The sequence below is a fragment of the Mauremys reevesii genome, linkage group 1 (assembly GCF_016161935.1).
Source record: "Mauremys reevesii isolate NIE-2019 linkage group 1, ASM1616193v1, whole genome shotgun sequence".
In the NCBI taxonomy this organism is placed as follows: Eukaryota; Metazoa; Chordata; order Testudines; family Geoemydidae; genus Mauremys; species Mauremys reevesii.
In genome coordinates, this window is record NC_052623.1 from 17,413,565 (window position 1) to 17,436,872 (window position 23,308).

At 50.5% G+C, this 23,308-nt stretch overlaps 1 protein-coding gene across 1 annotated transcript in view; it reads right to left on the minus strand.

Moving 5' to 3' along the window:
- Nucleotides 1-23,308, minus strand: part of ARHGEF17 (Rho guanine nucleotide exchange factor 17) — a 247,429-nt gene that overhangs the window by 31,849 nt on the left and 192,272 nt on the right. Inside the window, exons 4-7 of the mRNA XM_039485741.1 lie at nt 19,243-19,359; nt 17,963-18,055; nt 1,755-1,931; nt 805-855 (exon numbers count right to left, since the gene is read on the minus strand). Coding sequence (XP_039341675.1) covers nt 805-855; nt 1,755-1,931; nt 17,963-18,055; nt 19,243-19,359 — 438 coding nt within the window. The remainder of the gene's footprint in view (nt 1-804; nt 856-1,754; nt 1,932-17,962; nt 18,056-19,242; nt 19,360-23,308) is intronic.

Consider the following 23,308-nt stretch of genomic DNA (forward strand, 5'->3'; position numbering starts at 1 on the left):
GACCAAAGCAGATTTCCCCTTCCAGAAAGTCACAGGAAAAGCAGCCCCGGGGTGCTGCGCTGCTATTGCCTTTGCTGTACCTGTCCGGCAGCTAAACAGGGTCTCTGCTCTCGTGGAGACTGTCACTACATTCATAGAATCATAGAATATCAGGGTTGGAAGGGACCTCAGGAGATCATCTAGTCCAAGCCCCTGCTCAAAGCAGGACCAATCCCCAACTAAATTGCTGAAAGGAATACCCTACATGGCAGAAACAAGCTCAGCAACAGCCAAAGCTCAGCAACAGCGGTAGAGCTCCCTCCCCAAACTCCAGGCCTTGCAATTATTATTCACTGTCTGTATAAAGTGCCAAGATGCACGTGACTCCAGGGTCTGGTGATTCAGGGGAGATCTCTCCTCTGGGAGTCTTGTGTACTGCACTTGGCTCTCCACTCTGCACACATCACTACAAGCACTTAGGGGGGAGGGATAGCTCAGTGGTTTGAGCATTGGCCTGCTAAACCCAGGGTTGTAAGCTCAATCCTTGAGGGGGCCACTTAGGGATCTGAGGCAAACTCAGTACTTGGTCCTGCTAGTGAAGGCAGGGGGCTGGACTTGATGACTTTCCAGTTCCATGAGATAGGTATATCTCCATATATTTTTTTTAAGCGCTCAGCAGGCCTGGAAGGTGACCCCATCGCCTCTGAGAGAAGTCAGGTCTCTGAGTCACGAGGCCACGCACGCACAGAAGGGGCAGATGGGGACGAGGGGCAGTGATGGTAGACAGGGATGGCAGATGAGCTAGACAGAGAGGGCAGCTCTTACCACTTCCACCACCATCTCCTGGCGCAGGAACCTCCGGAGCGGGGCTTGGAGCTGCAAGGACGGAAACAAAAAGAGTTGTTGGAGGTGCCACGTGCTCTGTCGGTCTCAGTGCTAACATCGGCGTGGACATGATAATGCGGACAAGGCCCTTGCTGTTAACATGGTAGGCATTCATTCAGGATGTCACAGCAGCAGCAGGGTTTTAAGTATTCCCCTGTGCTCCTGGACCATCTTCCAACAGAGGGGCTCACCTTTATGAACATTAGTGAATTGCTCCTCAAAGCCTCCCTGTAGGCTAGGTGCATGAAGGCCTAGCCACAGAGAGGAGAAACCAGGGTAGATTGAGAGAAACAGGGTTGGACTGGGGTGGCCCAGAGACAAACAGACAGGAGCTGTCCTAGGAGAAACCAGACTGGAGAAACCGAGAGGGACCAGCTTGGCCGGATACCTCTGGGTAAAACCACTGGTGTCAAATTACCCCTTCCCCAGAGCTAGTGGTTAGTTGTGAAATTCAGACTCAGAATCAAACTCTAGCAGGGTTCAAAAAAGTTCAGATCTGTGGTTTCGTTTCAGCCCAATGCAGAGTTAGGGAATGGCCTCCGAGTTCTAGTCCAGATCCACAACGTCCCAAAGTCTGGGTGTGTTCGGACTGAGGTGCGGTCTGGGCCCCATCTCACGGCAGGGCGAATTAGGGGCTGAAACGATCAGTGCAGGGTTGAGAGAGAGAAACTAGGTTTGAAGGTGCTTGTGTCCCCTGGAGCAGCGCTAGGCCTGAACTCTCAGCTACCACAGCTCAGCCACTCACCCAACCAACGCCTAGGAGTCTGAGCTGGGCTACATCTTTAACCAGCCTCTAGCTCACGCCCCTGAGAATGCTCCCCAGGGCCACTACCCTCTCTGTACAAAGGATGCGGGTAGCCAGTGGTTTGCATGGAGCATTGCATACGTACATCCTCCATCCCTTCGATGTGGGACTCAATCTCCTGCACTATCCTGGCGTTCCTCTCCACCTCCTCGGCGCTCTTCATCCCTTTGTTTATCTTCTCGGCCACTTGCTTGATGTTTCTCTGGGCGTCTATTAGGAAGGGGTGGTCGGGGTGGTCCACGGGCGTGTGCTTCAGAAGGTCCTAGGGGAAGAAATATCGAAAAAAGTTAAGGTACCCAAAACAGTGCACTGAGCAACAAAAATGATTAAAGGTCTAGAAAACATGAGCTAGGAGGGAAGATTGAAAACATGGGGTTTGTTTAGTCTGGAGATGAGAAGACTGAGAGGGGACATGATAACAGTTTTCAAGTACATAAAAAGTTGTTACAAGGAGGAGGGAGGTAAATTGTTCTCAGTAACCTCTGAGGATAGGACAAGAAGCAATGGGCTTAAATCGCAGCAAGGGAGGTTTAGGTTGGACATGAGGAAAAACTTCCTGTCAGGGTAGTTAAACACTGAATAAATTGCCTAAGGAGGTTGTGGAATCTCCATCATTGGAGATTTTTAAGAGCAAGTTAGACAAACACCTCAGGCATGGTCTAGATAATACTCAGTCCTGCCTTGAGTGCAGGGGATGGGACTAGAACACCTCTTGAGGTCCAGTCCTACAATTCTATGATCATTACCTCCAATTAATAGATGGGGAAACTGAGGCACGGAGTGGTGAAGTGACTTGCCTACTTCAACAGAACCCAGGTCTCCTGAAGCCCAGTTCAGTGCTCTATAGCCATGCCACTGTAAAATCCTAGTGGAGACAAGGCTCTGTAGTTTTACCAGCCAGTAAATTAGGGGAGGTCATTAGGGCAGGGGTATAGAGTTGATTTTACATAGCTACAAAAACTAGAATGAGCTTGTCTCTACTAGGATTTTGCAGCAAGATAGGTATGGTGTGTAGTTAACCCCCACTTTTTTAGCAGTGGAGACAAAACCTCAGTGTAGAAGGACTGATGGCTACCCCTGCATTTTAAACACCACACTGATTAGATATGCTCTGTGCAGGATTAGATGATATAACTCTTAAAACACTGGAGTTAGCAGTAGGATCCCTCTGGTGTCAGAAGTGGGATCCCCTCTGGACTCGCGCTCCCGATGATGCTAACAGCTCAGCTAGTGTTAGCTATGGTGGGAAAGCTTTGCAGAACATCCCTAGGGGATTTGAGGCTACTGATGAACCTGGCTGGCTGTGATGGGCCCTTCTGAACCCATGCTGGCAACGATTTATCTGCCAGTGTAGCTGAGGCAGATATTCTGGCACCACTAGAGAGGGGTAACTAGTGGTGTTCCCCAAGGGTCAGTCCTCGGACCAATCCTATTCAATTTATTCATAAATGATCTGGAGAAAGGGGTAAACAGTGAGGTGGCAAAGTTTGCAGATGATACTAAACTACTCAAGATAGTTAAGACCAAAGCAGATTGTGAAGAACTTCAAAAAGATCTCACAAAACTAAGTGATTGGGCAACAAAATGGCAAATGAAATTTAATGTGGATAAATGTAAAGTAATGCACATTGGAAAAAATAACCCCAACTATACATACAACATGATGGGGGCTAATTTAGCTACAATGAGTCAGGAAAAAGATCTTGGCCTCATTGTGGATAGTTCTCTGAAGATGTCCACGCAGTGTGCAGAGGCGATCAAAAAAGCAAACAGGATGTTAGGAATCATTAAAAAGGGGATAGAGAATAAGACTGAGAATATATTATTGCCCTTATATAAATCCATGGTACGCCCACATCTCGAATACTGTGTACAGATGTGGTCTCCTCACCTCAAAAAAGATATTCTAGCACTAGAAAAGGTTCAGAAAAGGGCAACTAAAATGATTAGGGGTTTAGAGAGGGTCCCCTATGAGGAAAGATTAAAGAGGCTAGGACGCTTCAGCATGGAAAAGAGAAGACTAAGGGGGGACATGATAGAGGTATATAAAATCATGAGTGATGTTGAGAAAGTGGATAAGGAAAAGTTATTTACTTATTCCTATAATACAAGAACTAGGGGTCACCAAATGAAATTAATAGGCAGCAGGTTTAAAACAAATAAAAGGAAGTTCTTCTTCACGCAGTGCACAGTCAACTTGTGGAACTCCTTACCTGAGGAGGTTGTGAAGGCTAGGACTATAACAATGTTTAAAAGGGGACTGGATAAATTCATGGTGGCTAAGTCCATAAATGGCTATTAGCCAGGATGGGTAAGAATGGTGTCCCTAGCCTCTGTTCGTCAGAGGATGGAAATGGATGGCAGGAGAGAGATCACTTGATCATTGCCTGTTAGGTTCACTTCCTCTGGGGCACCTGGCATTGGCCACTGTCGGTAGACAGATACTGGGCTAGATGGACCTTTGGTCTGACCCGGTACGGCCTTTCTTATGTTCTTATGTTTATGTTCACTATAGACATGCTGGCACCAAGTCTCAGTCATGCTTCATGTAATGGTACTAAAGATAGTTTTGTGCCATCAGGACGAGTGGGCAAACCATTTCCAATACCAAGTCCAGCAACGGTCAGCGTCAGGCCAGCAGACAGGGCCTGTGAGTGAGCAAACCCACAGTTGCAGCTGGCAGGGTATCACAGGGAATGAGATCAGTTGCCTTTGTGAAAGCCTGTTGGCTTTACACTGCATGGGAACCAAGCAACAAGCTCTCGGAGGAGCATGGGCTGAGGCCCTTCCAAAGGGGACATCCCATAGTGAGAAAAATTCAAAGGACGATTACAGAGAGAGTTTTGCCAGTCATTTCCTTCAGCCCTTCTTGCTATTGTGGACAGGTCTGTTCTCCCTCAAAGTCCAGCCTCCAGCCTCTTGATGCTCACACAACGCCATTATGCTGCATATACTGCTCCCTACTTTCTGAATGTCTTCATCAGTAGCAGACAGAAATATCTCCATTACGATTACACACTTTTAAAAAAGGTACCAGCTTTCCCTTTCTGATGTTCCAGCGGGGAGCTGAAGACTCCAAGGGAAAAAAAAACTATTATACATCTCAAAAGCCAATCAGGAAGCAAAGATTTGCATATGTCGTATGACTGGATCATCACAGAGCAATTACATTTTCCCAGATCTCAGCTGGAATCAATTGCAATACACTCATTTGAAGATACTTGCTTGCCACCTGGGGTGTTGCATGGATCAGTTGATGGCTGAACATATAAAGTACTGTTAAATACCACCAGAGTAGATTCACTGCTCTAGACAATCTTCTGAGAAGATAAACATCTTGAAGGCTTATTTCATGACTACTCCTAGCCAGTCATGGGACAGGTGTTTCCGTTCATACGTAACTAACCAATCTGCTTCATTACTGAAGTAAAATGTCCAGCAGCGGACACAGTAGCTAAAATATGATCAACCACTAATTTACAGGGTACGGATTAAGGGTATGGAACAGGTAATCATCAAGGATCCATTCCCTATCGCCCATTCCCAGCTTCTGGCAAACAGAGGCTAGGGACACCATCCCGGCCCATCCTGCTAATAGCCATTGATGGACCTATCCTCCATGAACTGATCTAGTGCTTTTTTGAACCCTGTTATGGTCTTGGCCTTCACAACATCCTTTGGCAAAGAGTTCCACAGGTTGACTGTGCGTTGTGTGAATAAATACTTCCTTTGGTTTGTTTTAAACCGGCTGCCTATTCATTTCATTTGGTGGCCCCTCGTTCTTGTGTTATGAGAAGGAGTAAATTACACTTCCTGATTTACTTTCTCCACACCGGTCATGATTTTACAGACCTCTATCATATCCCCCCACAGGGGCTGCTCTCACCCAAACAGGAGATAACAGCAACTGGGCAATCATGGCAGTGCCTTGCCCAGCAGGGCCAGCCCAGACCTGCTCTGACATATTTACTGTGGACCAGCCCCACCTTGATTTGTGCCACCGGAGGAACTGCCTGGGGAAGCTACTGCAGAATAAAGCCAGGCGCTCGCTGAGCGCAGGGTGGAGGAGACGCGTGATGCTGAGCAGAAGGGGCAACTGGTTTCATTGCTCTGCCGGCTGTCAGGACGTTAGTCATTTAAAGCAAACAAAACCCGCTGGTTAATTGGCCGGATGTGAATGAAAACGCTCAGGCAGATGAGTACTTGGAGTTAATTTAGTGCCGCCCACGGGCATCCATCAGTGCCGGGGACGGCAGCAAGCCTGGCCACTCCTTGGGGATGTGCGCTCTGTCGCGGCGGGAGGCACGCTCCCCCAGGCTGGAGGGAGGCTGTCTGGACAGAGATCGATCTGGCTGCGGCGTGTGCATGTTTTCTGTCGCCGTTCTGCTTCCCCTCTGGCTCCGTCGGCATCTCGGCAGGTTCCCTAACAACCCTGCTTGCGCATCGGGCTCCCAGCCAGGAGCTGCTCTGCCTTTTATCAATGGCTGGCGCTGCTTCCTCCCTGCAGCTCTTCCCACGAACCAGCCATCGAACTGGAGGCTGCTTCTACCTACTTTAGCTTCCATCTCCCCCCGCTAACAGGTTGCCAAGGAGCACCGGGGTCTCCAGCGATCAACCGACCCGCCAGCCGCTTGGCAAGGAGCAGTAAGGGCTGGCTTGGGCCAGTGCAATGCCCGGCACCGGGCTTTCAGAGGGAGTGCGAACCCCTCTAGACGGGGAATTGCTCCGGGGGATGTGCCCAGCTGGCTTTCAGGCCTCTGATCTCCTCTGGCTGCTGACCACATCGAAGCAGAATGTACAGATGTATGGACCCACTCCTAGCTGGTGGCAAGACCTCAGGCACCTTTTACACAGTTAACTTCATATGGGCCCTTAAAGGGGGAGTGGCTAGTGGAGGAGGTTGGGCCCGATCCCGTCAGGTGCTGAGCGCCCCTGGGGAGGGGCTGCATGCTGTGGATCCACTCTGAGGTTGGTGGGAGTGGAGGGTACTCAGCAATCTGGAAGATCAGGCCCTAAGGGACGAAGGGGAGATTACAAGGCCTGACTCTCTTCTTAGGCTACGTCTACACTACCCGCCGTATCGGCGGGTAGCGATCGATTTTTCAGGGATCGATATATCGCGTCTCATCTAGACGCGATATATCGATCCCCGAACGCGCTTCTATCGATTCCGGAACTCCACCGCCGTTCGTCGACATGGAGAGCCCCGGACATCGATCCCGCGCCGTGAGGACGGGTAAGTTATCGATATAAGATACTTCGACTTCAGCTACGTTATTCACGTAGCTGAAGTTGCGTATCTTATATCGATTTTTCCCCTTAGTGTAGACCAGCCCTTACTTGCTCAGTTTTACAGCCGGGTCATTCCAGTGACTTCAGGGGAGCTATTCCTGGCAGATCAAGCCCTCCAAAGGAGCCCATGAACAGAGCACATATTAAAACAAACCTAGTTCAGGCTGGCTGTCTTACTGGGCTCCCTCGTGCAATGGAGGGTTGCATTTGGCCGGCGGCGGGTCACATTTTTGGCTACCTTCGAGCTAACAGATGGGAATCTTGCCCTGCTGGGGAACCCCTTGCTGTTCTGGGTGGAAATATTAATGGAAGGGGAGAACAGGGCAAGCTTTATCAATGCCCCTTTAAGAGGAGGGGTGGGGCCAAGGCAGAGTGAATTAAAATTCAGAGGCAAAACCCCGCTGGAGGGTGCTAAGCAAATGAAAACTGGCTGGCTGGGAAGCACAGTTGCAGCATGTAAACAAAATTAAGGAGGGGTTTGGAAGTGGCTGGAGAGAGAGAACAGTGGATCCAGAAGCCGGCAGGCAGGCAGCTTCACAGTGCGTTTGGGCTCCAGAACAGGCAAACTCCATAGGAAGGGGAAGAAAAGTTGGATGAAGTTCCTGGGAGAAAAGCAGATGGAAACTTTGATTCAGGCCTCCCACAGAAGTGCCCCGAATGGTCCCCTTATTCTCTTAATAGCTCGTGGCAAACAACCCACCAAGCACTTCAGCCAGGAGCGAGCCGGAGGAGTGGAATGCGGGATCTAGCATGAGAGGCGGAGCCTTGGGTGGCTGACCTGGGGTACGAAGGAGACCCCATGGCTGATGATGAGTAAAGAGATGGGGAATAAAGTGAGGAATGGTGGGTGCCATTGCAGACACGCTTTGAGAGGGGCTGTGAGGACTGGCACCAGTGAGTGCTCAGAGACAGGTTTAAACGGAGAGGCCAGGCTGGGGGACCAAGCGGAACTGGTGTTCTGAACTAACACACACTGCTCGGACTCGGCTTGCCAGCTGACCAACTCCTCCTTTCAAATCCCTAGGCTGGGCTCTTGGGCCTGCAAGAGGGATAGATGCAGCTGTGAAGGGGACAGATGTCCCCTACAAGGGGGCTGGGAGAATGCAGAGAGGAGCTGCAGGAAAAGAGACTCTCCTGAAGGGAGGTGCCAGGTGGGAAGCCCTGGGAGTTGTGACTGGGTAGAAAGCCCCAGCTGGAAGTTTTGTGAGTTGGTTGGTTGTCTGGACAATATACATGTGTGACTCTGAGCCAGTTAGTGTTAAGCAACCAGCAGGCTGTGTCCTAAAATCAACCTTTAAAGGACATATTAGAAAAGTATAGAAGTGATAAACAGGATCATTTCTTGTAGATCATTTTCAAAGCCATGTTAAATGGACAAGGGTTCTGTAATAGAGAATTAGAAGTAAATACTAATTGTTTTTGCCTGTGATTACCTGTGTCTTGTTAGCCGTTAACAATGTGATCTAATCAGCTGGGAGATGCTAAACTTCTGTTGCTGTCTGTTACTATATTCTATTGATTCAGAGATCAAAAAGGAATATTAACATTTAATAACATCATTGTCTATATTTCTCTTTGAAGTTTGTAGTAAACTGTCCATGAGCAGCTTGAAAGGGTAATTAACTTATGCTAATCAAGGCAATTAATTACCTGTGTATACATAGGAAATGGGATGTTTACTTCAAAGCAACAATGTATATTACCTATTCTTTGTCCAAGGAATGCCTGCTGTGTTATCGGCTGCCAAGAGGATATCGTAGCTTCACAGAGTTCTATAAAAGAATTCTAGGACCTGATCCTGTCATCTCAGATCTACTTGAACTGTATCAGGGGAAGTTTAAATCACATGACTGAGGTCTTCTGGATTACCCTGAAAATTCTCATGGAATATAAAAACGGCCATACCGGGTCAGACCAGAGGTCCATCAAGCCCAGTGTCCTATCTTCCGACAGTGGCCAATGGCAGGTGCCCCAGAGGGAATGAACAGAACAGGTAATCATCAAGTGATCCATCACTTGATGACTACCTGTTTTGAACAAGAATTTGAACAAACTCTATACATGGACAATAACTTACGAAATTGATTCTGGAAGAACTTTTACAAGTCAGCAGCTCACTATCTCTGCTATGCAACTGACCTAAGAACTGTATTCATCTCTGCAGGTATAATGATCTTTTAGGCACAAGAACTTTTTCTTTTTAATAAATCTTAGATTAATTCATAAGAATTGGCTGCAAACATGAACTTGGGTGAGATCTTAAATATTCATTGACCTGGTGGGCATGTGTCTGATTTCTTGGGATTGGCAGAACTCTATATACGGTGAATAAGATTTTAAGTAATCCTCCCCAGATTTGACTTGGCTGTCTAGATGGGAGCCTAGGGCTGGATTGCTTTAGGGGAGCTGTATTTTTGGCTTCGGGGTAACCTGTAAGGTATTGTAGAAGCTGTTTTGTTGCTGGCTTGGTGAATCTAATTATTAGAATAAACCACCAGTCTTGGGGGTAATCTGCCCCATTCTTTACAGTTTGCCCTGATTGAGCATTCTCAGTGTGGCCACCTCCAGCAACCCCGGTCACAAAATGGAGCCCAGAAATAGGGCTAAAGACTGATTTGGGCGTGGCTGATAATTCCCTGTCTGATGAAGAACGTTTCCAGCTACACTGAGTCACTGAGTGACTTGACTATTGTGACCTTTATCCTCCTGCCCCCCTCTTGTCTATGCCCCTCACTTGTGGTGACAATCTGAATGTCGTTAGTACAATGCTCGGGGAAAGGACTGCGTCCTGTCTTATGTGTTTTGTGGAGGCATCTTATGCATTTCTGGGCACTTAAATAATCAGCAGCAGCCCTTTGAACAGCCTGGCGTGGTTGGAGAGTACATGTAACTCCAGCCTTTGCAAAAGAGAGCGGCAGAAGGGAGTTAAAAAAACTACTGGTTGCAGGGCTGGAAAAGAATCCTGTTTCCCACGCAGGTTTCAGACTACCAGAAGCCACCCTTCCCATTATTTTCGCAGGGCACTGACTGAGGGCTTGACTGTTTGGGGATAATGGGGAAAATTTCATAGGCACGTTCATTTGGTCTAGTTATTAATGTTCAGAGCTGCAGCCTCTGATTTTTTTTGGATATAGTCTGAGATGGTTCAAGCAATGGCAGTGACCGAGAGCATATTCTCACTTGTGCTTTACATGTATTAATCCTGTGAAAAACAAAAGCAGCAAACACTTCCCCAATTCATAGACGTTCAGGCCATTATGGTAATGTCTATCCAGGATGTTTACATGCCACCTCCTCATTACTGTAGTATCTCAGTACCTCACAATCATCTAGTCTGACTTCCTGCATCACCAGGGCCAGAGAATTCCCGTGGTTGGGCTAGGGCGCATTTTTAAGAAAGTCTATCCTGATTTTAAGATATCAGGGATGGAGAATCTACCACATCCCTAGGTGAATTGTTCCAATGGCTAATTACCCTCACTTTAAAAAGGGGCACTTTATTTCTAGTCTGAAATGATCTAGCTTCAGCTTCCAGCATTGGATCTTATTATGCTTTTTTCTTGTTAGATTTAAAAGCCCTTTTCTAGCTGAAATCTTCTCTCCAGGTAGGAAGCTATAAACCACGATCAAGACCTCCTCCCACCAGCCCCAAATAACCTTCGCTTTGCCATGCTAAATAGACCAAGCAATCCAAACCCGTTGCAAACAATTGCTTTGCTCTCTAACAGCAGCTTGTTTTATTTACAGAACTGAAATACTGAGAATGCAGAGCTCCTGAAATCAAAGCCATTCGTGGCAGCAAGCCCTGTCAACTGCTTTATGTTTTAGCTCAAGTAAATAGAATCTTGTTTCCTAATAGGTAACATTTGATCCTTTCAGCAGAGTTATTTTTAAAACCCCCAAAGGGACTAATCCAGAACTCAGGATAAAAGAATTGAGGGAGGTTTTTAGCTTTCATGGTCAGGGGGCTAGTGATAAATCCAATTTCACAGCTGGCCTCTAAGAACTTTAAGGATGCTCTAGAAGATTACCTGGTGCTTGACCTGACAACCAGTTTAACCACCTGTAGGCACTGGTTAAAAATTCTTCCTATTTTGCCTAGAACACCGCTCCCTGCTGGGTGAATTACACTTCTTCCCTAGTCTGCACAGTGTCTGTGCACTGATAGCTTTGGCAATGCCCCTTGGCTTAATTCACCATGGAAACCTCAGATGTCTGGGTCTGTATGCGGCACAAAAGCAGTATTTACTTATTCAGGGACCAGTGAGCTCATTCCATTTGCCTGCAAATATTACTGCAACAAAGACAAGGCACGGGAAACTGACTGGCTTGGATCCCTTATTTTCATTAGCTGCCAGCCAGTTAAAACACATCCATAATTAGGGTGACCGCAAAACTACTGGCATTGAAGGCTTGAAGATGATACATTGTGGGTATGCAAATCATCAAGAAGGGCACTGGCAGACAAACCGAGGGCAGCAGAAACAGGTAACTACTAAGGGTCAAAACAAGTGGCCTACATGTTGCAAGTTAACAAAAATGAGGCTGTGATCTTGTCTAAAAAACCTTACAGACTCAGCAAGGTCAGACTCACCGCAAGTCCCAGGACAGGAGACCAGCAACGGAAACCACAGCTGCTGTAGGAAGTGGCATTGTTACTGCGCACGCCAGGGAGATGGCATTGACTCGATGTCCCACGGGGCACGTTGTGTCCCTAGCCGCTGTCTTTCAGATGCGCCATAAAACAAGAGGCCTTAACTAATTGCGGCCATTTGAGATCCTGCAGCCCTTCTCACATGAGTAGCGGCATTAACCCTGGTGTCCTGGCCAAATTCAAGCTCTGCCAGTTACATCAGAACATAAGAACAGCCACACTGGGTCAGACCAAAGGTCCATCTAGCCCAGTATCCTGTCCTCCGACAGTGGCCAATGGCAGGTGCCCCAAAGGGAATGAACAGAACAGGTAATCATCAAGTGATCCGTGCCCTGCCACCCAATCCCAGCTTCTGGTAAACAGAGGCTAGGGACACCACTCCTGCCCATCCTGGCTAATAGCCATTGATGGACCTATCCTCCATGAATCTATCTAGCTCCCTTTTCAACCCTGTTATAGTCTTGGCCTTCACAACACCCTCTGGCAAGGAGTTCCAGAGGTTGACAGTGTGTTGCATGAAAAAATACTTTCTTGTGTTTGTTTTAAACCTGCTACTTATTAATTTCATTTGGTGGCCCCTTGTTTTTGTATTATGAGAAGGAGTAACTAACACCCCCTTATTTATTTTCTCTATATCACTCATGATTTTGTAGACCTCTATCATATTCCCCCTTAGTTGCCTCTTTTCCAGGCTGAAAAGTCCCAGTCTTATTAATGTCTCCTCGCACGGAAGCCATTCTATACCCCTAATAATTTTTATTGCCCTTTTCTGAACTTTTTCCATTCCAATATATCTTTTTTGAGATGCATCTGCATCTGCACGTAGTATTCTTCGTTTTTCTTCTTTAAAACTTCTGTAGGTTTAGCTGGGTACAATGGTTTTCTCCCTACTTCCTGTTGCTATATTTTACCCCAGAGGTGGCAGCATTTCAAATTGCGGCTTAAGAGACCTCTGTAATATTGGGATCCTTTTTATACAGTGTGATTGTTTTACGTGCTGTTCCAGAAATCCCAGCTCAAACGGCGACTATTCCCATGACGTGTGTGTTTAAAGAGGAGCTATACTGAGTGTGTGGGGTTGGCATCCAGCTGGCTGCAACGCAAAAAGAAAAAAGTTAGCTTCAACTTTCTGAAGCTGAACCTTGGACTCCTGCAGCTGCTCCCCTTATCCAGAGCTTTCTAGAGAAGGCTGGACAAAACAAGACGCAAGTTTCCTACTGCTGGGAGAGTGACTGGAATAGCAGAGGTGCTGGCAACACCAATATTGCCGTGTGGTGCCCATGGACAATGGGGTTATCAGGAGCGACTGGATGGAATCGGGAGCGATGGCAGGGCTGTGTGAAGAAACTTGAACACTGAGGGCATGTCTACACTTACCGGCAGACTTACGGGCAGCAAGTGTCAATTTAGCGGGTCTGGTGAAGACATGCTAAATCAATGGGAGAGCACGTTCCCATCGATTTGTGTACTCCACCTCCCCGAGAAGCGTAAGGGAAGTTAACGGGAGACACTCTTCCCTCGACACAGCGCAGTGTAGCCACCGCGGTAAGTGGATCTAACAATGTCGACTTCAGTTACGTTATTCAGGTAACTGAAGTTGTGTAAGTTAGATCGATTTCCTGCGATAGTGTAGACCAGGCCTGACAGCCAGCCCTGAGAGTGGCTACTGGTGGATACACTTTTCTGAGTGCCAGCGTGAAATCTCTCCTGCACAGCTAGTGAGGGAATAAAATGATTATCCCTGAGGAATGAAAAGCCAGTGGACAAATCAGGGGGAAGAAGGATCGAGGGAGTCCTGGTCACGGACAAGGGTTTCAGCTCAACATGGCATCTAGAGCCCTGATACACACAGATGTGGGGCTGGCAATGCTTTGACTCAGCAGTCACTGAACTGGACGGCTGGTCTGCCGTGAGAAGGGCAGGCTGGAGGACGCAGCTGAAAGGAGGGCTGCTGCCTGCCTGCCGGTGGATCTCGTTAGCTGCCTCCGCAGCTGCTTGGGGGGCAACGGCGAGGAATAGGGTACTGCGCTCTTCTCGACAGCTGGCGACAGCACTTGGGAAAGGCCAGAGACTCCACGGTGGTGAAAGGAAGGCAGCCCTTGCACAAGGCCAGCGAACGTCAATCTCTCAATCCCCTCTGGAACTGGCCTAGTGTCTGGATTTCATTACAAAGGTGAAGCTCAAGGAGGACCTTGCTGATAGGCGGGAGGCTCCTTTGAGGTGAATCCAGGCCCTGTTTTAAACAATCCACAGTTTTACATCACAATCATGTGACGCTAGCAGCTCGGCATGGCTTCAAAATGAAACTAGGTGAACCCCCTTGGTTTGGACCCTGTTTCACACTGAGATCTGGGGTCACTGGAACCAGCAACTCAGAGCCAAGCACGGGGGACATGGATCCTGTGCAAATAGAAACGGAAGGAACTGGTGGTAAAGATCTCTGCAATAAGAAGCTGCTGCGAGTCTGTTCATCCGCTAGGGTAGTGAGCACGATATACGGACCTAGACAGGCAGAACTTTACCCAACTCTATCCAGAAGGGGCTGCTTGGATAACAGTCACTGGAAATCCCTTTAATTGCAAAGTCTGCAGATGTTTGATCCAGGGATCTCTATATATCTCCATACATTCAGGGACTTGGTCTGGCCCCATCTCTGTATTTAGGCATCTGTGTATTTATGCTTGTGGAAGATGCTCATCGCAATTCTATCAGAGTGCTCGTCTTATTAGCATCGTGTCTAGGACCCACGGTCACAGCCCTGGGCTAGGTACTGAGGCTGTACAATCGCGGAACAAAGAGATGGTCTCTGCCTCTGTGAGCTTACAATCTACGCACCTACCTTTAACCTTTACTCCCTGGCTTCACCCCTTTACACTTCTATACCAGTGTATGGTACCAACTTCACGGCCACGTCGACCTTCACATCCCACCAGCACCAATCACAGGTTCACAAAGACAGCCAGGAGAGAACTCACATCCTCCAGCTCCAAACGCACAATCCCCTGACGTAAGAAGACTCTCCACTGGCTGTTGGAAGTACAGGGCTTCTGACATACGGTTCAGCCATCCTGACTCCATCTAGCAGAAGACAGTGGTCACACAGACACACTAGCCAGTACATTACAACATGAAGCCCTGGAGGCAAACTGTTCTGCAGCTGCAGTTCTAAGAGCTGCTTTCTCTCCTCCAGCCCCTGGCTAACAAGAGCAGAGATTCAAATTCATAGTCTCTGGATCAGCGCTGACATTGAACGTGCAGAAAATACCCAGTGTGACTAGTTTTAACTGTGCTGCACACACCTGCAGGGCCAAAATGCCACTTGGATCCCAGCTCCCTCAAACCCCATGAGGAGAAACACTTTAACAAATCTCCATTTACTGCACTAAGACCAAAGCTCTATTAAACACCATGGGAAATTGTCAGCCTTGGGAAGCCTGTTCTAGGTACATATTGCTTCCCATTGTAGTGCTGTAATGCTATAGCCACCTGGGGCTCACTACCCTCTTCCTCCCACCTTTCTGCAATGCAAATGCAGCTTTGTGCGCCAGCGGCAATTAGCTCCACAGCACCAAAGAGCCGGCCACCAGCCGGCTAAGCAGGGCTGCGGCGCGGTTACCACAGCAATCCATCCGTGTGAGCCCTCCCAGCAGCGGGACAGCAGAGCGTTCTGATGTCATTCCTTCAAATCCTGGTTACTGACAGCTGTCTCATAGACTCATAGACTTTAAGGTCAGAAGGGAACATTATGATCTTCTAGCCTGACCTCCTGCACAATGCAGGCCACAGGATCTCACCCACCCACTCCTGTAACAAACCCCTAACCTATGTCTGAGTTACTGAAGTCCTCAAATCGTGGTTTAAAGACCTCAAGGTGCAGAGAATCCTCCAGCAAGTGACCCGTGCCCCATGCTGCAGAGCAAAGTGAAAAACCCCCAGGACCTCTGCCAATCTGCCCTGGAGGAAAATTCCTTCCTGACCCCAAATATGGCGATTGGCTAAACCCTGAGCATGTGGGCAAGACTCATCAGTCAGACACCCAGGAAAAAATTCTCTGTAGTAACTCAGATCCCACCCTCTCCAGTGTCCTTTCACAGACCATTGGGCATATTTACCGCTAATAGTCAAAGATCAATTAATTGCCTTCTTTTGGTTAGGCCATCTGGCGGCTACTAAAGGGGGCCGACGGGAGAGAATTTGGATGGGTCTCACCGCTGTTCCCAGGGGACAATTGTCCACAGCCCAAAACACAGTCGGTCGGTGCTAACAGGCAAGTCTCAAGAGACCCCCTGGACTGGATGGGCCATGTAGACTCACCTGCCCTTTCATGCCCCAAGGTGGCCTTTCTGGGCCAGGGGAGCTGCCCATTGGTGGAGCACTATAGGGGACACTTGCAGAGCTCTGGCCTGTGCTGCACCAGTTCTGCAAATCCTGCTTGGAATTTTGTCTTCCAGACCTGACAGTCCAGCACCCCTCTTTGGTCCCCTGTATTCTGTTCCGTTCTGGGGCTGTGGTTCCTCCCTTCGCTGAGGGGGTGGGGCCTTTTGTTAGCCACCCTACTCGGGCTATAAACAGACCAGCCCCTCCCATCGTCGCTGGAAGGTGCTCCTTACACACAGCTCTCGCTCTACGGTCTAGATAGAGCTAATCCTTTCCCAGACCCGTAGGCTCTTCCCAGCTTCCCCCAGCTTAGCGACTGGCTCCCCTGATCGGCTGCTCGCTGCAATGCCTTAGCTATTAGCACCCAACCCCTCGGTGGGCTGGGGGAACAGTGCAGTCAGGGATTTCCCGGCTGACCTTGCCCCTCTTTCCTCTGCAAAGGGACCTTTACCCTGCAAAGATTTACTGAGCCATCCTGGCTTGGTTCCCCTCGGCAGCGCTGGCCCACCCAGGTACCTGTCACACTGCCAGGAGCCCTGTGCTTGCTACTGTTGGATGCCCTGATGAACGCCTGTGGCCCAGCAAGGCACAGGGAGCGTGGCAAGGGCGCTCGGCATTCCCAAGAGGCTCCGGGGAGTCTCCTCTTGCACGGAATTCGAGACACGCGGAAAAGCAAAGAGCCCTGTTATGGACGAGTGCAGTGAACTCATCCCTAAACCCTTCCAGCTCGGGACCCCTGAGCCATCCTACAGGCAGAAACGGGCCAGGTCCTGAAGCCTTTGGTTCAGGGTTTATTCGTTTGTACTCAAGCAGACTCCCCTTTGGAGATGGGGTAGAGATCTGGGAAGGCCCTCGTGATCCGGCCCCATACCACACGCAGCAACCATGCGAAAAAGAGGCACAGACAGTCTGTCTACATGGGGAGAAAGAACCTTTCTTCAATGGGGTGAGCCCAATCAGCCGAACGGGACCAGCCTCCCTTCTTAACAGCAGTGTAGACACAGTTCAACACCTTCCAAGTCAGGTCAGCTGGCTGGGCTGTGGCCCAAGCTCCCACCCCAGCTAGTACAACTGGAAAGGCATTAAACCACATCTACACAGGCATCCAAGGGACCGCTCAGCCCTGCTCAGCTGACTCAACTGGAAAAGGCACCTTTTCGCCTGTGTAGACAGGCCAGGGAGGTCAAAGGTCACTTCTCAGCTGGGTGAAGCACCTGTGGGTCCTACTGACATCAATGGACTGTCGAGGATGCGACATTCTTCCAAACCAGCTCGCAAATGCCTGACCCGAAAGCAATGAAAGTGGGACTCGAACTCAGCTCCCTGACTTCATACCAGTGAACCACACCTCCCTCAGCAAGGCCGCACCAAGCCGACTCAGGTACCGTCTTCAGAGAGGGAAAAGGCCTATTGGCCTAGTTCAACAAAGAACTAGATACGTTCATGGAGGACAGGTCCATCAATGGCTATTAGCCAGGATGGGCAGGGATGGTGTCCCTAGCCTGTTTGCCAGAAGCTAGGAATGGGCGACAGGGGATGGATCGCTTGATGATTACCTGTTCTGTTCATTCCCTCTGGGGCACCTGGCATTGGCCACTGTCGGATGACAGGATACTGGGCAAGATGGGCCTTTGGTCTGACCCAGTGTGGCTGCTCTTATGATCATCCAGCCCTTTTCCCACTAATGCAGGATCGCTCCCTTCGAAGTGTCCCTGGGGGCTCTGTCCAAGCCGAATGTGACCAACTCTACAAACAGAAATTCCATCAGCTCCCCCGGAGTTCACGGGGTGACCGACCTCACGGCATCCAACTTACACCTCTTCCGGACTGCCCAGCCTATCTGCATTGCCCCACAGACGGCGTCACGGCATTCCTCTCAGAGCCAGCGGGGACAGCGAGGGCATGGACTGCCCCGGCAGGCTGCTGTGTCGCTCTGGAAATGCGGCCGTGCCGGCCCCGCCCCGCCTCACCTTGACAAGCAGCTCGTAGCGTGGGATCCTCTGCACAGGCTTGATCATCAGGTCAGACAGCGCCTGCTTCTCTTTGTTCTCCCGCATGCTTTGCTGCAGAACAGTGGGGAAGGGGGGGGGAGAGAGGGTTCTCGTCAGAAATGAGACTAAGCGGCTGCGTGGTTTACTCCACGGCTCACAGGGACAGAACACCCCATGGGTCAGGGCTGAGAACGTAACTTGATTCAGTAAGGCATTCACACAGACATCAAGAGCACCCAGCGTTATCATCACTAGCAGCAACAGTTCTGGAAGGGATATTAAACCTTGTCCTCAGGGCTTCGCCAGCCTTGAGCTAGTATAGACCAGGATGAGAGCTAACACGGAGGGGGGGCAGATTACCCCACATCTCCCCACTGCAGGGGTCTTATGCTTTCCCCTGAGCATCTGGTTCTGGTCACTGTCATTGGATGGGATGGACCTCAGATCTGATCCCGTTCCTATGGTCTGAGGCTCAGGACGAGCTACAATCAGCCCCAGACCACGCACAAAACCACAGAGACAGCATCAAGATCCAGTACCTTGGGAATTCCCAGGCTAGAAACTCATGCTCATCTCCACCACTGAAGACTGAACCAAGGAGGCGTGGCTAAATGGCTTAGGGGCATGGCCAGCCCCTCTCCCGCACTCCGAGCCTGCTAGCATCCCTGAGCCTGGCCCACAGAGGCATGATGCCTCACAGCTGATCTGCTACATGTCCACAAGCCTTGTCTGCAGAGAACAGCAAGGGCATAATCTGGCTCATACAGGGATCTCAGTGAGAATGAGCCTGGTCACTCCCATGGTGTCAGACTAGTGCCAGCAGCACAGGACTGGGGCGCTGGAGCAGGAGAAGCTGGACGGGAAGGAAGAAAGTTCTTATTCAGACACAAGAGGCAAGATGCTCAGCTGGTGTAAAAGGGTGTAGCGCCAATAAAGTCAATGGAGTGATACTGATTCACATCAGCTAAGGATCTGGAGTGACACCGATTCACACCAGCTGAGGAGCTGGCCCAAATATCTGCAGTAAAAGAATCAGGAACATGGAAAAATCCTGGCCAGATAAATGCAAATTTGTTCCCTCCAACGTTTTCTTTCCCACTCCCCTCGCCCCTACCAGAGTGCTCCAGCATGATGCCCCTTGAACCCCAGTCAATGGAGGGACGAGTCTGGATGCTCATCTCTGGACATGCGTAAACTGTACCTACTGAGCTGCAGAACCAAATCAGCTGCTCAGCTGCCCCGCCGGGATGGCAACCTACCTCCAGGAATTTCATAAAGGCCGGCCTGGCTTCCTTGGCTACTCTCACGGCATCCTTGGCGTTGAGGAAGTTATCGATGTATGCAGAATAAATGCTCACCAGGATGTCCTTGGAAAACTGGGGGAGTAAACAGAGAAACCATTGAGGTGGGGAGGGGGGCCTTCCAGGACGAGAGAGAGGCTTTCTGTGAGCTTGTCATACAGAGAAAACCCGGGAACAAAACCACACGAGTAACTCTGGGGTTGGGAGGAGGGTCTGGAAAGGGCTGGAGAAGCAGCAGAGTCCCCGCCTTTGACTCTGGGCAGGGCCGACTGCCTGTGCTCTGCTTCACCCAGGCTTCCCATTAATCTGGTGACCTTGTCATCAGAGTTTGCTTTTGTGCTACAGACAATACGAACGTAAAGCCACGTATTCACTGCAGCTGTGACCTGGGGGAGTTTCTGCGGGGCTGAGCGAGTGCAGCGGTTCTGAACCAGGGCTCCTTGGGGGGCTGCAAGCAGGTTTCAGGGGGTCCTCCAAGCAGGGCCAGCGTTAGACTCGCTGGGGCCCAGGGCAGGAAGCCGAAGCCGCACTGCATGGAGCTGAAGCCCAGGGCCCTGAGCCCTGCCACCTGGGACTGAAGCCAAAGACTAAGCAGCTTAGCTTTGCGGGGATCCTGTGGCGTGGGGGCCCCCAGGCAATTGCCGCTACCCCCTAACACCGGCCCTGGCTTTTATATGCAGAAAATCAGCTGTTGTGGCACAGGTGGGCTGTGGAGTTTTTATAACATGTTGGGGGGGCCTCAGAAAGAAAAAGGTTGAGAACCCCTGAGCTAAAGCATGTCCTCTGAAGGCCTGGTTTGTTTTCTAAAAGGACAGGGTAGACGGCCTTCCTCAACAATAACGTGTGTGTGTGTGTGCGCGTAGACACCGACTTCCCCTCTGCCCGGTGGCTGCTCAACCCCCGCCCACCTCTGGCCCCGCCTCTTCCTGTCCCTGCACCTCTCTTGCTCCACCCCTTTCCCAAAGTCCCCACCCCTACCCCACCTCCTCCCCTGAGCACGCTGCGTCCCTGCTCCCCTTCCCTCCCGGAAAGTCCTAAGCGCCGCCAAACAGCTGTTAGGTGGTGGGGGTGGTGCTGGGAGGGAGGGGGAGGAGCGGGGACACAGCGTGCTCGGTGGGGGCAGCTTGGCTGCCGGTGTGGAACACCCGCTAATTTTTCCCCGTGGGCGCTCCAGCACCCATGGAGTTGGCACCTGTGTGTGTGTGTGTGTGTGTGTGTGTGTGTGTGTGTGTCTAGAAAGCACATTATGGACTAAATCTGGGCAGCCTGTGAGACGGGCTGATCACCTTATCTAACCTCCAGCATTAGTCTTATTGACCTAGGAGCTTCCTGCTGCATTCGCCTGGGCTCGCCTTCAGTGAAGCCTGAGGGTCAGTTTAAAGACTGCTTGGAAGAATGGACGAATCGATTCCTAACCAGCGGCGACGGAAGCTCCCTAAAAGTGGGGGGGGCACCGGTGCCCGAAACGTGGCCCTGACCCACACCCACGCCGCCTCTCCCCCAGGCCCCGCCCCTACACGGCCTCTCCCCCCAGGCCCCGCCCCCACGCCGCCTCTCCCCCAGGCCCTGCCCCTACGCCGCCTCCCCAGGCCCTGCCCCCACGCCGCCTCTCCCCAGGCCCCACCTCTACGCCACCTCTCCCCAGGCCCCGCCCCACCCCAGCTCTTCCCCAGGCCCCGCCACGCCGCCTCCCCAGGCCCCGCCCCACCCCAGCTCTCCCCCAGGCCCCACCCCTACGCCGCCTCTCCCCCAGGCCCCACCTCTACGCCGCCTCTCCCCCCAGGCCCCGGCCCCATCCCAGCTCTTCCCCTGCTCCCACACCACCTCTTCCCCAAGACACCCCCCCCACTTGCCCTTACGACTGGTATAAAGTGGTGGGGCCATGGCCCCGGGACCCCTGTTCCGGCACCCGTTCCTAACCCAATCCTACTTGCTGGCTGACTCAACGGACACTTTGTTAGATCGTTGCTGTGTTTGCCAGGTTGATAATTCATGACATTGTCAATCTCTCTCTCTCTCTCTCACACACACACAGACACACACGCGCGCGCAAAGCCCGGTCCATCCAACTGTCAGCTGTTTCCAACCTGGCATCCCTTTGTCTTTCAGAACCTCATCGCTTCTATTGCCTAAGCTGGCCTGTGTAATCTCAGAATCAACTGTGCTTTAGAAGTTCTGTGTTTGTACAGAGCCTGGCACGACGGGGTCCTGGTCCGTGAGTGGGGCTGGTAGGCACTGTGATAATATAGATAATTAATAATAATATGGGGACTGCAGCCCCTGGTCCAGCAGGAAAGGGGGTGGCAGGGCTAGTGGAAGCATTTGGGAAGGCAGGGTTTCTGGCCCAAAAGCCTGGATTGGGTATCTAGCCGTCCCCAGGAAGGAGGGTCTCACGGTTACAGTGGAGGAATTGGACTCAGAAGACCTGGCTCCTATTTCTGGCTCTGCCATCGGCTTCCTGCGTGACTTGGGTGAGTCACTTAGGACCAACTGCTGCAACCCACAGAAGGAACATAACGCAGTGGATCCGGCAGCGTCATCTCTAGGGCTTTTTCCTCCCTCTTCTTTACCCTGACCCTCCAGCAGGAACAATGGATGACTAGAGGGGTATCATCCAATAACAGTCTCCTTTCCCACAGCATACAGTGATGAATGTCAGGTAATTCAGAAGTGAGCTGTAGCTCATGAAAGCTCATGTTAAAATAAATTTGTTAGGCTTTAAGGTGCCACAAGTACTCCTGTTCTTTTTGCGGATACAGACTAACACGGCTACTACTCTGAAACAGGTAATTCTATGTGGATCAGACGAACACTGAGCATCAGACGCCGCTGCCAACCCCTGAACCAGTGAGCAACAGCTGCCGGTACTCAGCAGTGATGCTAGAGGGGGCGCATTGCCAGGGCTGCGTAGAACTGGACTAGCACAGGGCACTGTGGGCCAGGACTGATGTACATTAGCAGAGCTCTGTGGGAGCTGAGGACTGGAAGATGGACTCAGAAATTACAGTGATGGGGCCATAACTAGACAGAACAGCAGGTTGCATGTCAAGTTTGAGGTGCATTGACAGAGCTGGGAGTGCAAGATGGCACAGGGTGGGATTGGGGTGCACTGACATAGCTAGGGTGCAGGATGGCACCCGGTTAGATTGGGGCACAGTGGCAGAATTGGGGGAAGGATGGCACAGGGTAGGACTGGGATGCAGTGGCAGAGTTGCAGGGCAGGATGGCATAGGGTAGGATTGGGGTGCAGTGGCAGAGTTGGGGGGGCAGGGTGGCACCGGGTAGATGCTGCATCTGTTTGGTACGTTTCCAAGGAAATTACTTGCGAGGGAAGACCTGCCTCTTGGAGTTAGCTCCTTCACAGAGGATGAGAACGCAGCCATTCCACAAGCCCAGCACTCCTGATGCAGGGTTCTGGATCAAACCCAGACTGCTTGGTCCTCTAGAACCGATGAGAAATCCCACCCACTGCTCAGTTCCCCATTCCATTGTCGCATTGTGATATAATAGAGGGTGTGAGTCAGAGATATTAAGGTCAGAAGGGACCACTCAAACATCTAATCTGAGCTCCTGCATAATACAGGCCACAGGATTTCCCTGAACTGATTCATGCATCACGTCCAATACCGGTAGCACTGGTATTCATACATTTTAAGAAACATCCAACTTTGATTTGAAGATTTCCAGTGACGGAGAAGCCACCACGACCCTTGGTAAATTGTACCAGGAGTTAATTACCCTCAGTATTCAAAATTAGCATTTGATTTCCAGTCTAAATTTGGCTAGATTCAAAGGCCAGGCAATGGATTGTGTTTGTCTCCTAGCTTGAAAAGGCCAGTATAAACCTGGAAGGTAGAACATCAACGCAGACACTCTGTCTAGATTGCCTCTAGAGGAGGAATCAGAAGAGGGCAAAGATCTGGAAAAAGACTTCCTGGTCACTCCTGCAGATGTTGTGTGGACCTGTTTGTGACTAGAGAATCTAAAGCCCAAGGACGAAGTGATGGTAAAGGCTGCAGTACAA